Source organism: Zonotrichia albicollis, chromosome 6 (genome assembly GCF_047830755.1).
Source record: "Zonotrichia albicollis isolate bZonAlb1 chromosome 6, bZonAlb1.hap1, whole genome shotgun sequence".
NCBI lineage: Eukaryota > Metazoa > Chordata > Aves > Passeriformes > Passerellidae > Zonotrichia > Zonotrichia albicollis.
The window spans coordinates 31,993,185-32,005,963 of record NC_133824.1 but is presented as its reverse complement, the minus strand read 5'-3'; the positions used below and the strand labels follow the sequence as shown (position 1 = coordinate 32,005,963).

General features: G+C 45.8%; 1 protein-coding gene across 3 annotated transcripts in view; it reads left to right on the top strand.

Moving 5' to 3' along the window:
- The window catches only part of AMBRA1 (autophagy and beclin 1 regulator 1), a 126,627-nt gene extending 115,622 nt beyond the window's left edge, over positions 1-11,005 (top strand). For all 3 annotated transcript variants that reach the window (XM_005480053.4, XM_014265467.3, XM_074543058.1), the window contains 2 exons: positions 495-688; positions 9,418-11,005. In XM_005480053.4, coding sequence (XP_005480110.1) covers positions 495-688; positions 9,418-9,908 — 685 coding nt within the window. In that variant the 3' untranslated portion in view covers positions 9,909-11,005. The remainder of the gene's footprint in view (positions 1-494; positions 689-9,417) is intronic.
- Positions 11,006-12,779: the final 1,774 nt, after the last annotated feature.

Sequence of the window (12,779 nt, the reverse complement as noted above, 5' to 3'; positions counted from 1 at the left end):
ACAGGATTTCCCTTGTCTGACTGGAATGGGCAGAAATGCCTGCTGGACTGCATTCATATGCGATGCTGGCAAACTAGGAAGTCCTGAGGAGGGAAAGGCTACAGGCCACATCCATGGAAGTTAAAACTGCCCTGCTGTGCAGAGGGTTTTGTGTGTGTTTGTGCTTCTGCACTGCACATTGTGGGCCTCCTCAACGCAGTGACTCCAAGACAGTTGTTCTGCAGGCTTAATGATGCTGCAAGGATATCTCTCAGTGTCTGTAAGACTTGCTGCTTCTGTGGAAGGGCGAGTGGACTCTAAGACTCCATTGAAACTCAAGAGACCAGTGCGTGTAAATAAGTGCAGGTCACAATTCCCGTTATCCCCATCCTCATGTTGGCAAGCAGGTGCCTGGTTGGAGTGGAGGCAAGAAGAGCCTCTCGTTCGTGTTTCAATCTTGCTTGGGCATGTTGCCTCCAGTGATCCTGGTCTTAATTGGTTTTCTCTCTTTTTAGAACCAGCAGAGCTACGTGGAGGACTGACAGGGACATGGGCCTGATGAATGCTATAGGCCTACAACCCCGCAATCCCCCCACGTCTGTGACATCACAGGGTACCCAGACCTTGGCGCCTCAGCTGCAGAATGCCGAGACTCAGACAGAGAGGGAGGTACAGGAGCAGGAATCCGCCTCTGCAGGGACTGGTGAAGGTAGGAGGTCAATCAGTGGTTCACCTGACAGAGTTTACCTCATGATTTATGAGTTTCCACATATGGTCCACATCCTGTCAGTGCGTTTGGATACTCCTTTTATCTCTTCAACAAAGATTTCTCCCACCTAACTTGCCTGTAGCCAGGCATAGATGATCGGGAGAGTAAATCTCTGGCCATATGAAAAGTTGTCTTTTTCACATGCTTTGAGGAAGGAAATTTCATTCTTCTCCAGATCATTGTCTCTTTGTAGAATCACGTGTACTGTCTTCATTCCTCACACATGTCCTGATCTCCTAACCATCAGCAAGGCTGCAAGCTGCAGTGAGTTATCCTTTCTGCCTCTGTGTTAAGAGTTCAGCTTGATCCTCCAACTTATGCCAAAGGTCTGCAGGCTTCACAAGCTCAACATTTTGATACAAAATAAAATCACTTCTGTAAATCATTGTAAATCACTTCTCACAGAGCATCTTTGAGAATACTGTTTAGTTTGATTGATGAGGTACATGATGAGTGCCCAGTTGAGCTATACAAAAATGTCTCTAGTGGTTAGCAGTCCAGGAAAACTTATCAATATGTAAGGAGCTGGAAACAGCTACTGTGCAATTCCTGTACAAAGTCACTAATCTGTTGAAAACATTGATTTATCCAAGCTTCTTGTCTCAATACTGTAACTTCGTGCTTTCATTCAGCTCTGAAGGCTTGGCTAGGTGTGGGTTGGGCAGTATATACATAGGAAAGATGAGAAAATCAAGGAGAGAGTTTTGAAGTTGTTGGCTCATGATAAACCTCCTTGGCTTTGGGAAGTAGCCCACAACATGCCTGTGTGTGCCTATATGCCTGCTTGTTCTCTGTCGTTCTGAAAGTTACATTTTGGTACGTGACTCTTCCACAGTTTCTGCTGTGTAGTATCCAGCATGTGTGATATGGCTTTGTGTTTCTCTGATCTCAGCTCTTCTGTACAAAGTTAAGTGGGAAATTCCTGCCCGCTGGGGTTTCCGTCTGCTTATCTCAGCAGAGCTGAGATTAACCTCTCTGGAAGGTTGGTACAATTGATGGCGTGTGAATGAGGCTGGAGCACAGACTGTCTGGACAAATGCTGAACTCATGGGAACTGGTTCTTCCACTGAATGTGGAACAGACTGAGAACATGATACAGTGTGGGACCTTCTTGCATCAAGGCCATGATGGCTGATGCTGCAGGCTTTTGGAATCAGTTAAACCAGCAGAGTTCTCTGACACTGTTTCTCTCTCCTGCTGTTCTGCAATCATCTGACAGTTTCTTTATCTTGTTCTTTTTAACTTTTCGATTTCCAGATCTATATCATAGGTTTTAACTAGACTGTTAATGAGACGGGGAAAGGGCTGTTCTTTACCAGTGCCTTGGCAGGATATCTTTACAAAGAAGAAAAACATGTAACATTTGGAAGAAAAGGAGTGTAAATAACAAGCCTAGGACAGGTAGTTCTCTTCATCTCTCTTTCTTGCTTGGAAGAAGAGCAGCAAGTTCCACATGTGGTGCAATTTCCATCTCAGACATTGACTTACCACATGTCCCCTCCCCTTGCAAATGGCCACACCTGCAAAATGAGCTGTCACTCCTGTCAGCTGTATTGGGGTGTGTAGAACAAAGGAGTTACTGCAGTTTAAACACATGCCTCAGAGATGAGCCAAGGTGTTTTTACCTGTTATTGGTCAGTTCCTATGCCAGCTGTATCTTCAGTGGAAAGTACTGTGTAAGGACTCAAAAGTAACTTGAAATACGGAATTGTGAAGACTATAACGGTCAGGAGGATGAAGGATCAAAACAATCAATAGTAATACATGACAGAAGAATAGTACAAAGAATTGACATGAAGCAGAGAGACAAATTTTCTTCTCCTTTTACCAACATCTTAGGCAGTCAGCCAGGTACTTGTGGCATTGGTGGTCTGGCTCATCTTTGTGCTTCACATTACACATGAGCATTACTGGCTGGTTGTGATGGTAAGCCAGCCATTTTCCTAGCATCATCAACTCTTGTGATGCACATCCAGTGTGTTCCAGCAGGCAACAGGCAAGACCAGGTGCTGTGGTGCTTTTCTGATGGCTAATTTACCCACTGTATGTGCCGTAAGTCTGCCTGCTGGAAGGAAAACTGTGTTTCCTAATAGTATGATCTAGATGTCAGGGGCAAAAAGGCAAAAAAAAAAAAAAAAAAAAGGAGAAGAAATGTGAGAAATGTGCTACCAGTAACTTGGAGTATGACCCAGGGCAAATTATTAATCATCTACTAAATGGGAATTAATCTTCCCATAGTACAGCACACCAGGGGCTGTGAAGATTAATTAGTGTTTTGTATGGGGCTTTGAAGATGGAAATCACTATGTAAAGGCTTAGCAGCATTATCATCAGCACAATGGATAAATCAAGTGTGATTCTGAGTAATGTAAAGGAAAGTGGTCTAGTTATTGCCCTGCCATGAGGGGTGAAAAAGCCCCCACAACTGACCAACCAACTGAAAAAAACCCCTTGTAAGGTTAACAAAAAAAAAAAAGAGAAAAAAAAAAAGAGAAAGGCTAATGCCACCCTGAGAGTGGGTTTCTGTCCTCTGTCCTGTCAGCCCTGCTGTTGTGGGGAATTCTGGCTCAGGGCATTTCTTGCAGATATGTGCTTACTGTACAAAAAAAAAGAGAGTATGCAGAATTGCATCAGAAATCTAATTAAGTTCTGTGCGGGTATAAATAGTTTCCTTTTCTCATGCAAAGCTCTGCGGGGACTTTGCTGCTCTGATTATCTTTCTGCCTCCTTTGGAGGAATGAGTATATGATGACTTTATTAGAAGTGAATCCCTCTAATGTCTAAATCTTTCTGTTTTGCAGCAGTTAATAGCGGACTTGTGAACTCTTCTTCCACGCCACACATAAAGGAAAGGTAGTTAGAGTTGAGAGAAAACTAGGAGAGGTACCAAGAAATGCTTAAAACAGTGTTTGAACTGTCTCCTGTTTTCTTTTAAGCTGACAGACATAGTGGAAATAGTGATAGAGTTGTAACTTTGAGGCACCCTTAATTAGAAACAATCTGTTGGGCGTTATACTATGTTTTCCTTGCAAATAGACAGGCATAATGGGAGTGGGATCTGTATTCAGCTGACAGATTGAATCTCACTTAAAACCCAACAAAAATTCCTAATGAGATTTAATGGCCCAAAGTTTTAACCTTTAAAATTGTAATTCCTGGTCCAGACTGGGTCAGGCTGTGGCTGCCACTTGTTCAGGCTGTTGGATCTTTGGAATACAGTGCAAGGAGCAGTAACTGCAGGATCTGCAATTTGCCAAAGCTGCTGCAGGCGGAGGGAGAGGGACCTCTGCAGAGCTGCAGGACACTTGTTTGATAGTGGGCCCGCACTGTCCCCTGGCTGTTGGGAGATAACCTGTCTTTCAAGTAATCCAGTTTTTAAAGAGGAAAAAAAAAACAACAACAAATAACTGAAAAGCAGATGTCATCTGATTTCCTACCATCTGCATTGTCTTTTGGGCTTAAAACTCAGTGCTTGTTGTGCATGTAGGCACATGTCATGAGTTACTGAAATTGTAGCCATCCGAATATTTGCTGTCACTGGATTGCTACTTTGCCTGTCTTTGAGGGAGCAACATATGCTGTCATGCCATATACAGTTTTTAACTTGTTGGGTTGAAGTGTTTATCACCAGCCAATATAAATTTCCATCAATTCCAACTGCTTTCAGATGTTGCAGCAGATTCATTTGAGAGGGAAGAGGATTGTAAAATGAAGGCTTGGGTTTGTGAGATTCAGTCTGTTCAAACTATTGGTAGTGAAAAGACAGCACATGCAAGCAAAACTTTCCTGATATAAGCAAAGGATCCTGGGAGTGCCTGAGGAGCACTTAGAAGCAATCAGTGTGCCTGCATGTGATGTCATTTATTTAATCTGAGACATTAGGAACACGTGTCAAGGGGCTGCTTGGGCAGGAATACTTTGTCCCCAGCCGAGCCTCATGAATGCTAACAAGAAGAAACATGTTGTTTGATGTTAGCTGAACACGTTCTTGCAATGCTCTTGTCAGATGTGATGTGACTTTTGTGTAGTTAGTGTGGAAATGGGAACTGGGACACCAGGGATCAGCTTCCAGATCTGCTTCTCATCCTCCAAGTAGAAACGTGGGTAGATCCCTTAGCCTTTCATCTGCCCGTCCATCTGTAAAATCTGCGTCATATGTCCTATAGAACTGCAAATTTTGGTTTCTCTTTAAAATCCTCTGAAAACCACTACCAAAAAATAGACTTAGGTTCTAGAAGTATGTACTATGCAAGCCTTTACAGCGTGATCTACTCCGAGTACTTGGGTCTCTTGGGATTAAATTATGTGGGCTACTTTTAAACTCTCATTACAAAAGTAAGTTTCACTCATATGAATAGCCAAGGTGAGATATTACTAAGAAAATTCTTACAAGTTAAAGCCAGTTGTATTTTTTCTGAGTTGTGTGGAGTTGTTTGCATTAACTACCTCAGAAAGAAAGTGTGAACATGTTTCTGGGCTTGGTTGGAAAGAAAAGTAATTATTGTGGCATTAAAGGAGATATAATTATTCATAGCTGGTTATACTGTGGTGTGCCCCTCCCTTTTCTATTCTTATGCAAGGGGTGAATTAATGTAAAAATGCTGATATTTTTATCTTTAAGCATCTGAATTAGTGGGGCAGCTCACACCTCAGAGCTATTATTTCATGTTCTCTGAAGACTTAGATATCTCCGCAGTGCTTACTGTTCTAATTTTGAAGCTTTGTTTGCAAACATGGTTCCTAACTACTGCTGGTTTTACAAAGCAGAATGTTGAAAACAGAAGAAAATTCAAGAGCAATGTCAGTATATTGCACAGATACAGGGGAGTCTGATCTCATCCTTGCTTCTGTGGACTTTGCATTCCATCAGGAGTGTGCCATCCGTTCCCAGAGATAAACAAGTTGTACTCCCTATAAGTACTTCAGAGTGCACTTCCTTTAGAAATGGAAATACCCTGCCTTACGCCCAACTCCATCAAAAGTTTGCAAGATGTTTTGCCTGCATAGTTTTCTGTGTCAAATTCTTGTCTTGCTGGAGTAGCATAGAGGACTTTTTAAAACAGATGCATTAGCTAGGGAATATTTAGCTAAATGTTTGAGACAGCTACATTGACAGAAATCCTCTGGTCTTTGGGATAATTGCTCTCAAGAGTAATGTTTTGTTCTGTGTTTGGAATAGACAGGCGTTTGGACCTCTGGAAAGGTCACTTTGGTTACAGTAGAAAACATTTGTAGGAGCACAGCACTGCAGCAAGCTGATATGTGTGTGGTTTATAGCATTGCTGTTGTTTTGGGTAAGTGCCTGTGTGCCCACCCTGAACCTTCACCAAATGGAAGTCAGCTTATTTCACTTGCTCTGAATACTAATGTAGTCTGCATTGGCAGCCTGGTGAAAGAATGTGTGTGGGAGTCACCAGGCAGTAGGAACGGGCTGTGTGTGAATCTGTGCTGTAGCTCAGCTCAAGGCAAATGGCACAGCAAGCTTTGCTCTGAACTAGTCAGCCCAAGTCATAGTTGAAACCTGAGAGAGGAAAAGGGGAGGACAGTCTCCAAAGCAGAGGTGTTTGTTGGCTGCTTGAATGGTGAGGCTCACTTCTGGCTCTTGATGGGCTGGAAATTTCCAGCATTGCTGTATCTCTGGGATCTGAAGGCTCATGCCTTACTGATTCCTGCTGTGGCATCAGCCCTTGCCTGTCTTCTGAGGAAGGAGATGCCTCCATTGGAAATTCAGCCATGGCATATGGTAATTTAGGGGCAGGGAAGAGCCAGGGTTGCTGTGGTGAAGCATATGTTTGTAATGCTGAGGAGCATTGGCTGGCTGGGAGTCCTTGCTGTTTTGCTGTTCCAGTGCTTCTGTACTGGACTCGTTTATTGTAAGTGATCTATCAAGAGCACAGTACCTGCTGTTTCAGGAGTTGTGTAGATAGGCCTGTCTGGCATGTCTCTAGACCAGGTTGCAAATCTTGGCTTTCTTAAGCTTCCATTCCAGCCTGGCCAGATGGTTGGTAATGAAGTACGACTATGCCCTCAGAAGGAAGTGATGACTGAATCCAAAACCATGCTTCTCAAAACTTCCACTTAGTTCTGCTCATGATTAATGTTTCAATATCCCTTGGCATGCATGTTTTTCACACTGGAGTTTTCCAATATAATAGTTGCCTCTGTCCTCAGTCTTTGTACTGGTCAGCCAAGTTCCTAGTTCGTGCATGAGCCGCATCCTGAATAGGATTTCTCTGCTAGAGTTGTGGGTCAGGCTCTGTCCAGGGGGTATTCTTGCTCTCTCCTCTTAGGCTGTGCTGCAGATTCTCATGTGGTTACAGGTGTCTCTGTGGTCCCACTGATGCTCTAATTGAGGGGCAAGGTATAGTGCATGTAGCAGGTTTACTGCATTCCTAGCAGGAATCTACTTGCACTACTGGTAAGATGTAAATTTGCCCTTAATGTCCATAATATTTCTGCAGGAGGACAATATGTCAGCAGACCTCCTTGAGGATGAAATTCACTGTGTCCTGTGGTAGGGGATGCTGGCAGTGCTTGTTGCAAGTACTACTGAGCCCATGAGAAAAGGGAATGAGCTGTCACTGACTGACTGCATGGTGTCTCTCAAGTGGCATGGTGTGGACTTTGCTGAGTATCTTAGCTCTCATGCTGGATACATGATCATCCAATCATTTAGGCTGGAGAGTACTTCCAAGATCATCAAGTCCAACCTTTGGCTGAACACCACTATGTAACTAAATTATAGCACTAATTGCCATGTCCTGTCATTTATTAAATAGTTCCAGGAATTGTGACTCCACCACTTCCCTAGGCAGTTAAAATGAGTGAGCACTGTCTCAGTGAAAAAAGTTCTTGCTAATGTCTGCCCTGAACCTTCCCTGGTGCATCTTGAAGCCATTTCCTCTTATCCTGTTGCTGGTTAACTGGGGTAAGAGACTGGCTGCACCTCCTTTCAGATAGTTGTAGGGAGTGATAAGGTCTCCCCTGACCCTGCTTTTCTCCAGGCTAAACAACCTCAGTTCCCTTAGCTACTCTTCTTATGACGTGCGCTCCAGACCTTTCACCAGCATCATTGCTCTTCTCTGGATGTGCTCCAGTACCTCAGTGACCTTTCTTGTTGTGAGGGGCCCAAAACTGGCCACAGGCTTCAAGGCGTGGCCTCACTAGTGCGGAGTACAGGGAGACAATCTTCCCTGATCCTGCTGGCCACACTATTGCTGATACAGGCCATTGGCTTTCTTGGCCACCTGGACACACACTGGATCATGCTCAGCCACTGTCAGCCAGCACGCCCAGGACCTTTTCTGCTGAGCAGCTTTCCAGCCCCCCTTTCGCCAGCCTGTAGTGCCACCTGGGACTGTTGTGACTCAAGGGTACCTTGTTGAACCTCATGCAGTTGGTCTTTGCCTTTGACCTAGCCTGTCCAGATTCTTTGTCAGACCCTTTCTACCCTCCAGCATATCAACACTCCCAACCAACTTACTGTCAACTGTGAGCTTACTGAGAGTGCACTAGAATCTCCTCATCCAAATCATGGATAAAGATATTAAACTCCACAGCCCCAAGTATTTTTGTTTTCCTAGTCAGTGTGGCATTTTGTTTTTTATTGTGTTCTAACTCCTCCCTGCATCTAGCCTTGTTGACATTTGTGTTCATTTCCTTGGTGCCAGGAGAGCTCACGGCTTTCTCCTCAAATCAGCACTGTGATAGCTTCATAGAGGTGGGAGTGAGATTTATTTCTTTAATAAGAATCCGCAAGATCCCACTGTGGAATGTTTCTAGCAGTTTATTATTACAGATTGTTATCCCCAAATGCTCCGGGTAGGGTTTGTAGCAAAAGGAGGATGTTGAGAAACTGAACTGGAATGAACTTCCCTGTCATGGTGTTTTAATCGTCTACATGGACAATTCTTTGGTGAGATTTTGTTCTCCTGAAGTAATCTTGAGCAACCAGGGTATGTGACGATGGTTCTCTCAGAGCTCACTACAGCCTTACAATAAAGGGAAGCCTCAGAGATAAGAGTAGACAAAGACTGTAGGTCTTGAGATGTTTTTTTTGTATTCCTCAAAAGATATCAGTCAAGGGGAGCAGGAGCCTACACACTTGATCATGGCTAATATGGAAGACCATGTTCTGTAGCTTCTGTTTGCTGTTGGCCAGCTTCTTTTGTCCTCCCTAGACTGACACTGGGGACATTGCCAGTGTGTCATCTGCCTACTTCTCAAACAGGTGAAGTAGGAAAAGCCATGGGGTTCTTTAACACCATGGTAAACTGTTTGGTTTATTGCAGTGAAAACTGAGGTTTCTCTTCTTGTCCCCGTGGGTAGAGATAATCTCTACAGCTGTGATAAAGCATCCTGCCTCTTTGACTACTACCCCTTCCCCCATCTTTATGGCCAGATGAGAGCTGCTTTTCCAGGGCTTGGGCATGCAAGTCTCTGAGGATTACCTGTGGAAATGACCAAGATTTTCTTGACAGAATTCAGTGCCTTTGTTTTACACTTAACCAAGTGGCAAGTTATGGAAATAAAATACTGGGGTCTGTGTGGAATAGAACCTTCATCTTCTGTCCCAGCACCACACACTACATGATGCAACTACTCAGCATGCTTTATTTTGTGTTGTGGTTTGCCTTGTGCACCAGAGTTGCTTCTTCTTTCTTTTGCAGGTGAAGGTCCAGAATATGGGGCCAGTGGGGAGGATGCCCTGAGCAGGATTCAAAGGCTGATGGCAGAAGGTGGCATGACTGCCGTGGTTCAGAGGGAGCAGAGCACCACCATGGCATCCATGGGTGGCTTTGGCAACAACATCATTGTGAGCCACCGGATCCACCGCAGCTCTCAGACTGGCACAGAGCCCACTGGAGCCGAGGGCACGTCGGCACAGCAGTCCACCTCTCAGCAGCTGGGCACAGAGCTGGAGGGACGGATCCTGTCGGAGTCCGTGCAGCTGCCGGAGCGTGGCCTGAGCCCACGGACAGCCCCTAGTGGGACTGAAGGACAAAGCGCTGGTGACCTGGATCTGCCAGAGCAGGCCCAGTCCTCCATGGACACCGAGGGACCAATTGAATACAGTGACCTAACTAACAATAACCATCTTTCTGACAGTACCAACTTCTATAGTAATGACAGCACCAGTGGGGAGTCGCGGAACAGGTAGAGATTGAGTTGTGTGGTGGTGCTACCCTTGTACTGCTCAGCAGAGACCTGTACCTCACAGCTGGCCAGGAGCTGGAAGAGCAGGGATGGGTGGCTCTAACAGGATGCTGGTGGTTCAGAGGGCTTCTCTATCCTGGGTGATGGGGGAAGGGATAAGAATTGCAAGGGAAGCCATGGGAAAGAAAGCATACTTAACTTCCAACATTCCCACTGCTGAGGAGTTAACAGGAATACAAACCACACTTGCTGCACATCAGCCAAATTTTGAAGCCCCATGTCATCTCCAGAGCTAAGCCCTGCAACTTGGTGTGTCATCCTTTGTAAAGCCTTTTTCCTTTCCTTTTTCCTGCCCTTTTATACCCATGGAGCTGATCAGTAGAGTGAAGAAAGGGAAGGGGGCCTGCAGCATCCTTCTGGAGACAGGCAGTACTGGGCAAACCCAGGCGTGATGCTCCAGCTCTGTTGCTGGAGTGGAGGAGTCTTCCAGGCCACAGTCCCTCTCCATAGCACAGCACTGCTCCCCCAGAGTGTGGTGTTCTGAGACCAGTCCTGCCTATGCTGTGGTCTTTTCTGGGAAGAACTGGGCTTCACCAGAACATGCATGGCTCAGGATATGCTCACAGGTGGAATCTTTCCTTTTTAGAGTTAGTTTAGGACTTGGCAGGAGCCGAAGCAGAGATGCCGTACGGATAGGTAGAGGGACAAGGGCTACTGCTCTCTAGTCAGGATGCAGTTCTCACAAGGATGTTCTAAGCTGTGCCAATATTAACATGAATGAGCCACTCCAGTGGTTTCGTGGTGCCAGGACTGAGCTGCACATCCTTGACAGAGGGCAGGAAGTCTCTTTTCAGCTCCAGGCCAGGGTGTGAGGTATGGGTCTGTGATGTAAGGTGTTGCATGTGAAATCTTGACCTTGTACATGTAGTTTCTAGTGGAGAAGTCAAGGCTCTGATACTTTGTTTTTAGTCTCAAATGTGATTTTCCTTTTCGTTTGTAACTCTCCATCCCTAGCAGGCTTATGGAGGAAGTACGGGGAGAGTGTGAGTGCTGACGAGGGAAACACCAAAGATCAATGTCATTAAAATATGACAAACCCTTGCTTGACCTCCTGTCTTCATTTATGTGATGGTTGTCTCTGTCTTTGGCCTTGGGGACAGATACTTTCATCTATGAAGCTCTAGGCAGCATGCAAATGTCAGATGATGACCACCCGTTTCCCCGGAGGAAAGCTGACTCAGCCTGTGAGTTGAAACTCCAAAACTGGGAAACAAGGAGTTGCATTTGGGAGTCTTACTTGCAAATCACATTTTACCCAGTCTGGAGATGAACAGGCACCTCTGCATTTCCCATCATTCAAGTCCTGCACCAAGGAGAAAGAAGAGCGTTTCACCTATCCTGTGTAAAAGGCTGTGGAGAGGTGCAGCACTGAACATCTTGGGCAAGCAGGAAGTGGTCTGTCTTGCCGACCCCTTGATGCAGAAGAGGGTTGCAGTATCTGGCTGTTCTGGATAGAGGAATGCACAGATCTCTGTTACCACTGTGGTGTGAGGGATGTTTCCAGTGCTGTCTGAGCACCTGCCAGCAGCTGCTGTGCTCCTGCCCAGCTCCTCTAGATTCTCTGCTGCTAAGACATTACAATAAATAAGTCTGTCATTAGGCAGCACTCAAGCTCCCAGTCAGAAGAGTCTGTTAGAGAACATTAAGCAAATCTTCCCTTAAATCACAGCCTGGAGATGAACCTTAAATCAAATCAGCTGCTGCCAGGCCTCATTGCTGAGTGTTAATGAGGCTCTAAAACCTGCCCCAAGCCAACCACATCCCTGATCTGACAGGAGAGCAGCCTGAAAAATGGGATTCCCTTGTGTGGCAAGGAAGGTTTCATGCATCCCTGTTTTGCCTTACTGTGGAGGGGCCTGAGGATGTGCTGGCAGCTGAGAGCCAGAAGAGCTATGTCTCAGATGGACAGACAAGGCAGTGCAGGTCTAGACAGAGCTGTTTATTGCTCTGCTTGAAAACAAACTAAAACAGAACCTGGAAAAAAACCTGCTCCAGTTCAGCCTGACATCACTTCTTCCCTCTCCCTGCATGATTCCTGGAAGAACCTTGAGGCCCATTCTTGGTAGATGTGTTGCAGAGCATTTATAGATATCCATTTTCAGAATGAGCCTAGCTATCTACAGAAAAATTTCCATCTCAGTTGGAGAAGTGTCTTGTGGGCTGCCTCGCCCTGTGCTGGCAGATTCTCAGAGCCTGGCGTGCGCTGTTGCTGGGCGCTGTGGCCAGGCTGCTGTGCAGAGCCCTGAGGCCTGCTCTGCCCGTGGCTTCCCCTTGGTCCTGACCTGCCCCCACTGGAGACTGTGTCTGAGCAGGGGGTGAGCTCCAGTGGGAGACAGAGCAAACCATGGCCACTGTCTTTGCCATTGGCATGGGACGTGTCTGAAGCTCTAAAGCACTTTTCCATTCAAGACTTGAAGGGGATGCTCTTCCTGAGGTAAGAGTGGAGTCCTGGTCAGAGCAGGCAGCTTTGTAGCTGTGGGCAAAAGGCTGCTATCAGCTGAGCCTGACTGCAGCCTGCCTTCTTACAGGCTTTAAGCAGGAGCCGTGGGCACAGTGGGTGTGGACAGGCTTAATCTTCTGGTGCTGCCTCAGACATGCTTTTTAGCTGACCTGCTGTTGCTACACAACTGAGTAGATGCCCTCAGTGGTGATGGGCTTATGTGTACAGAGAGCAGTGTTTTTCTTTTCTGTTTCAGACCCAAGAAAGCCCAGATTATCCCTGCCTGAGACCTGATGGAGCTATGTGTGTCAATGGGTGAGGAGGGGGCACAAAACAAAATTGAGCCCACTTAGGCAATGAGCTCATCCACATGCA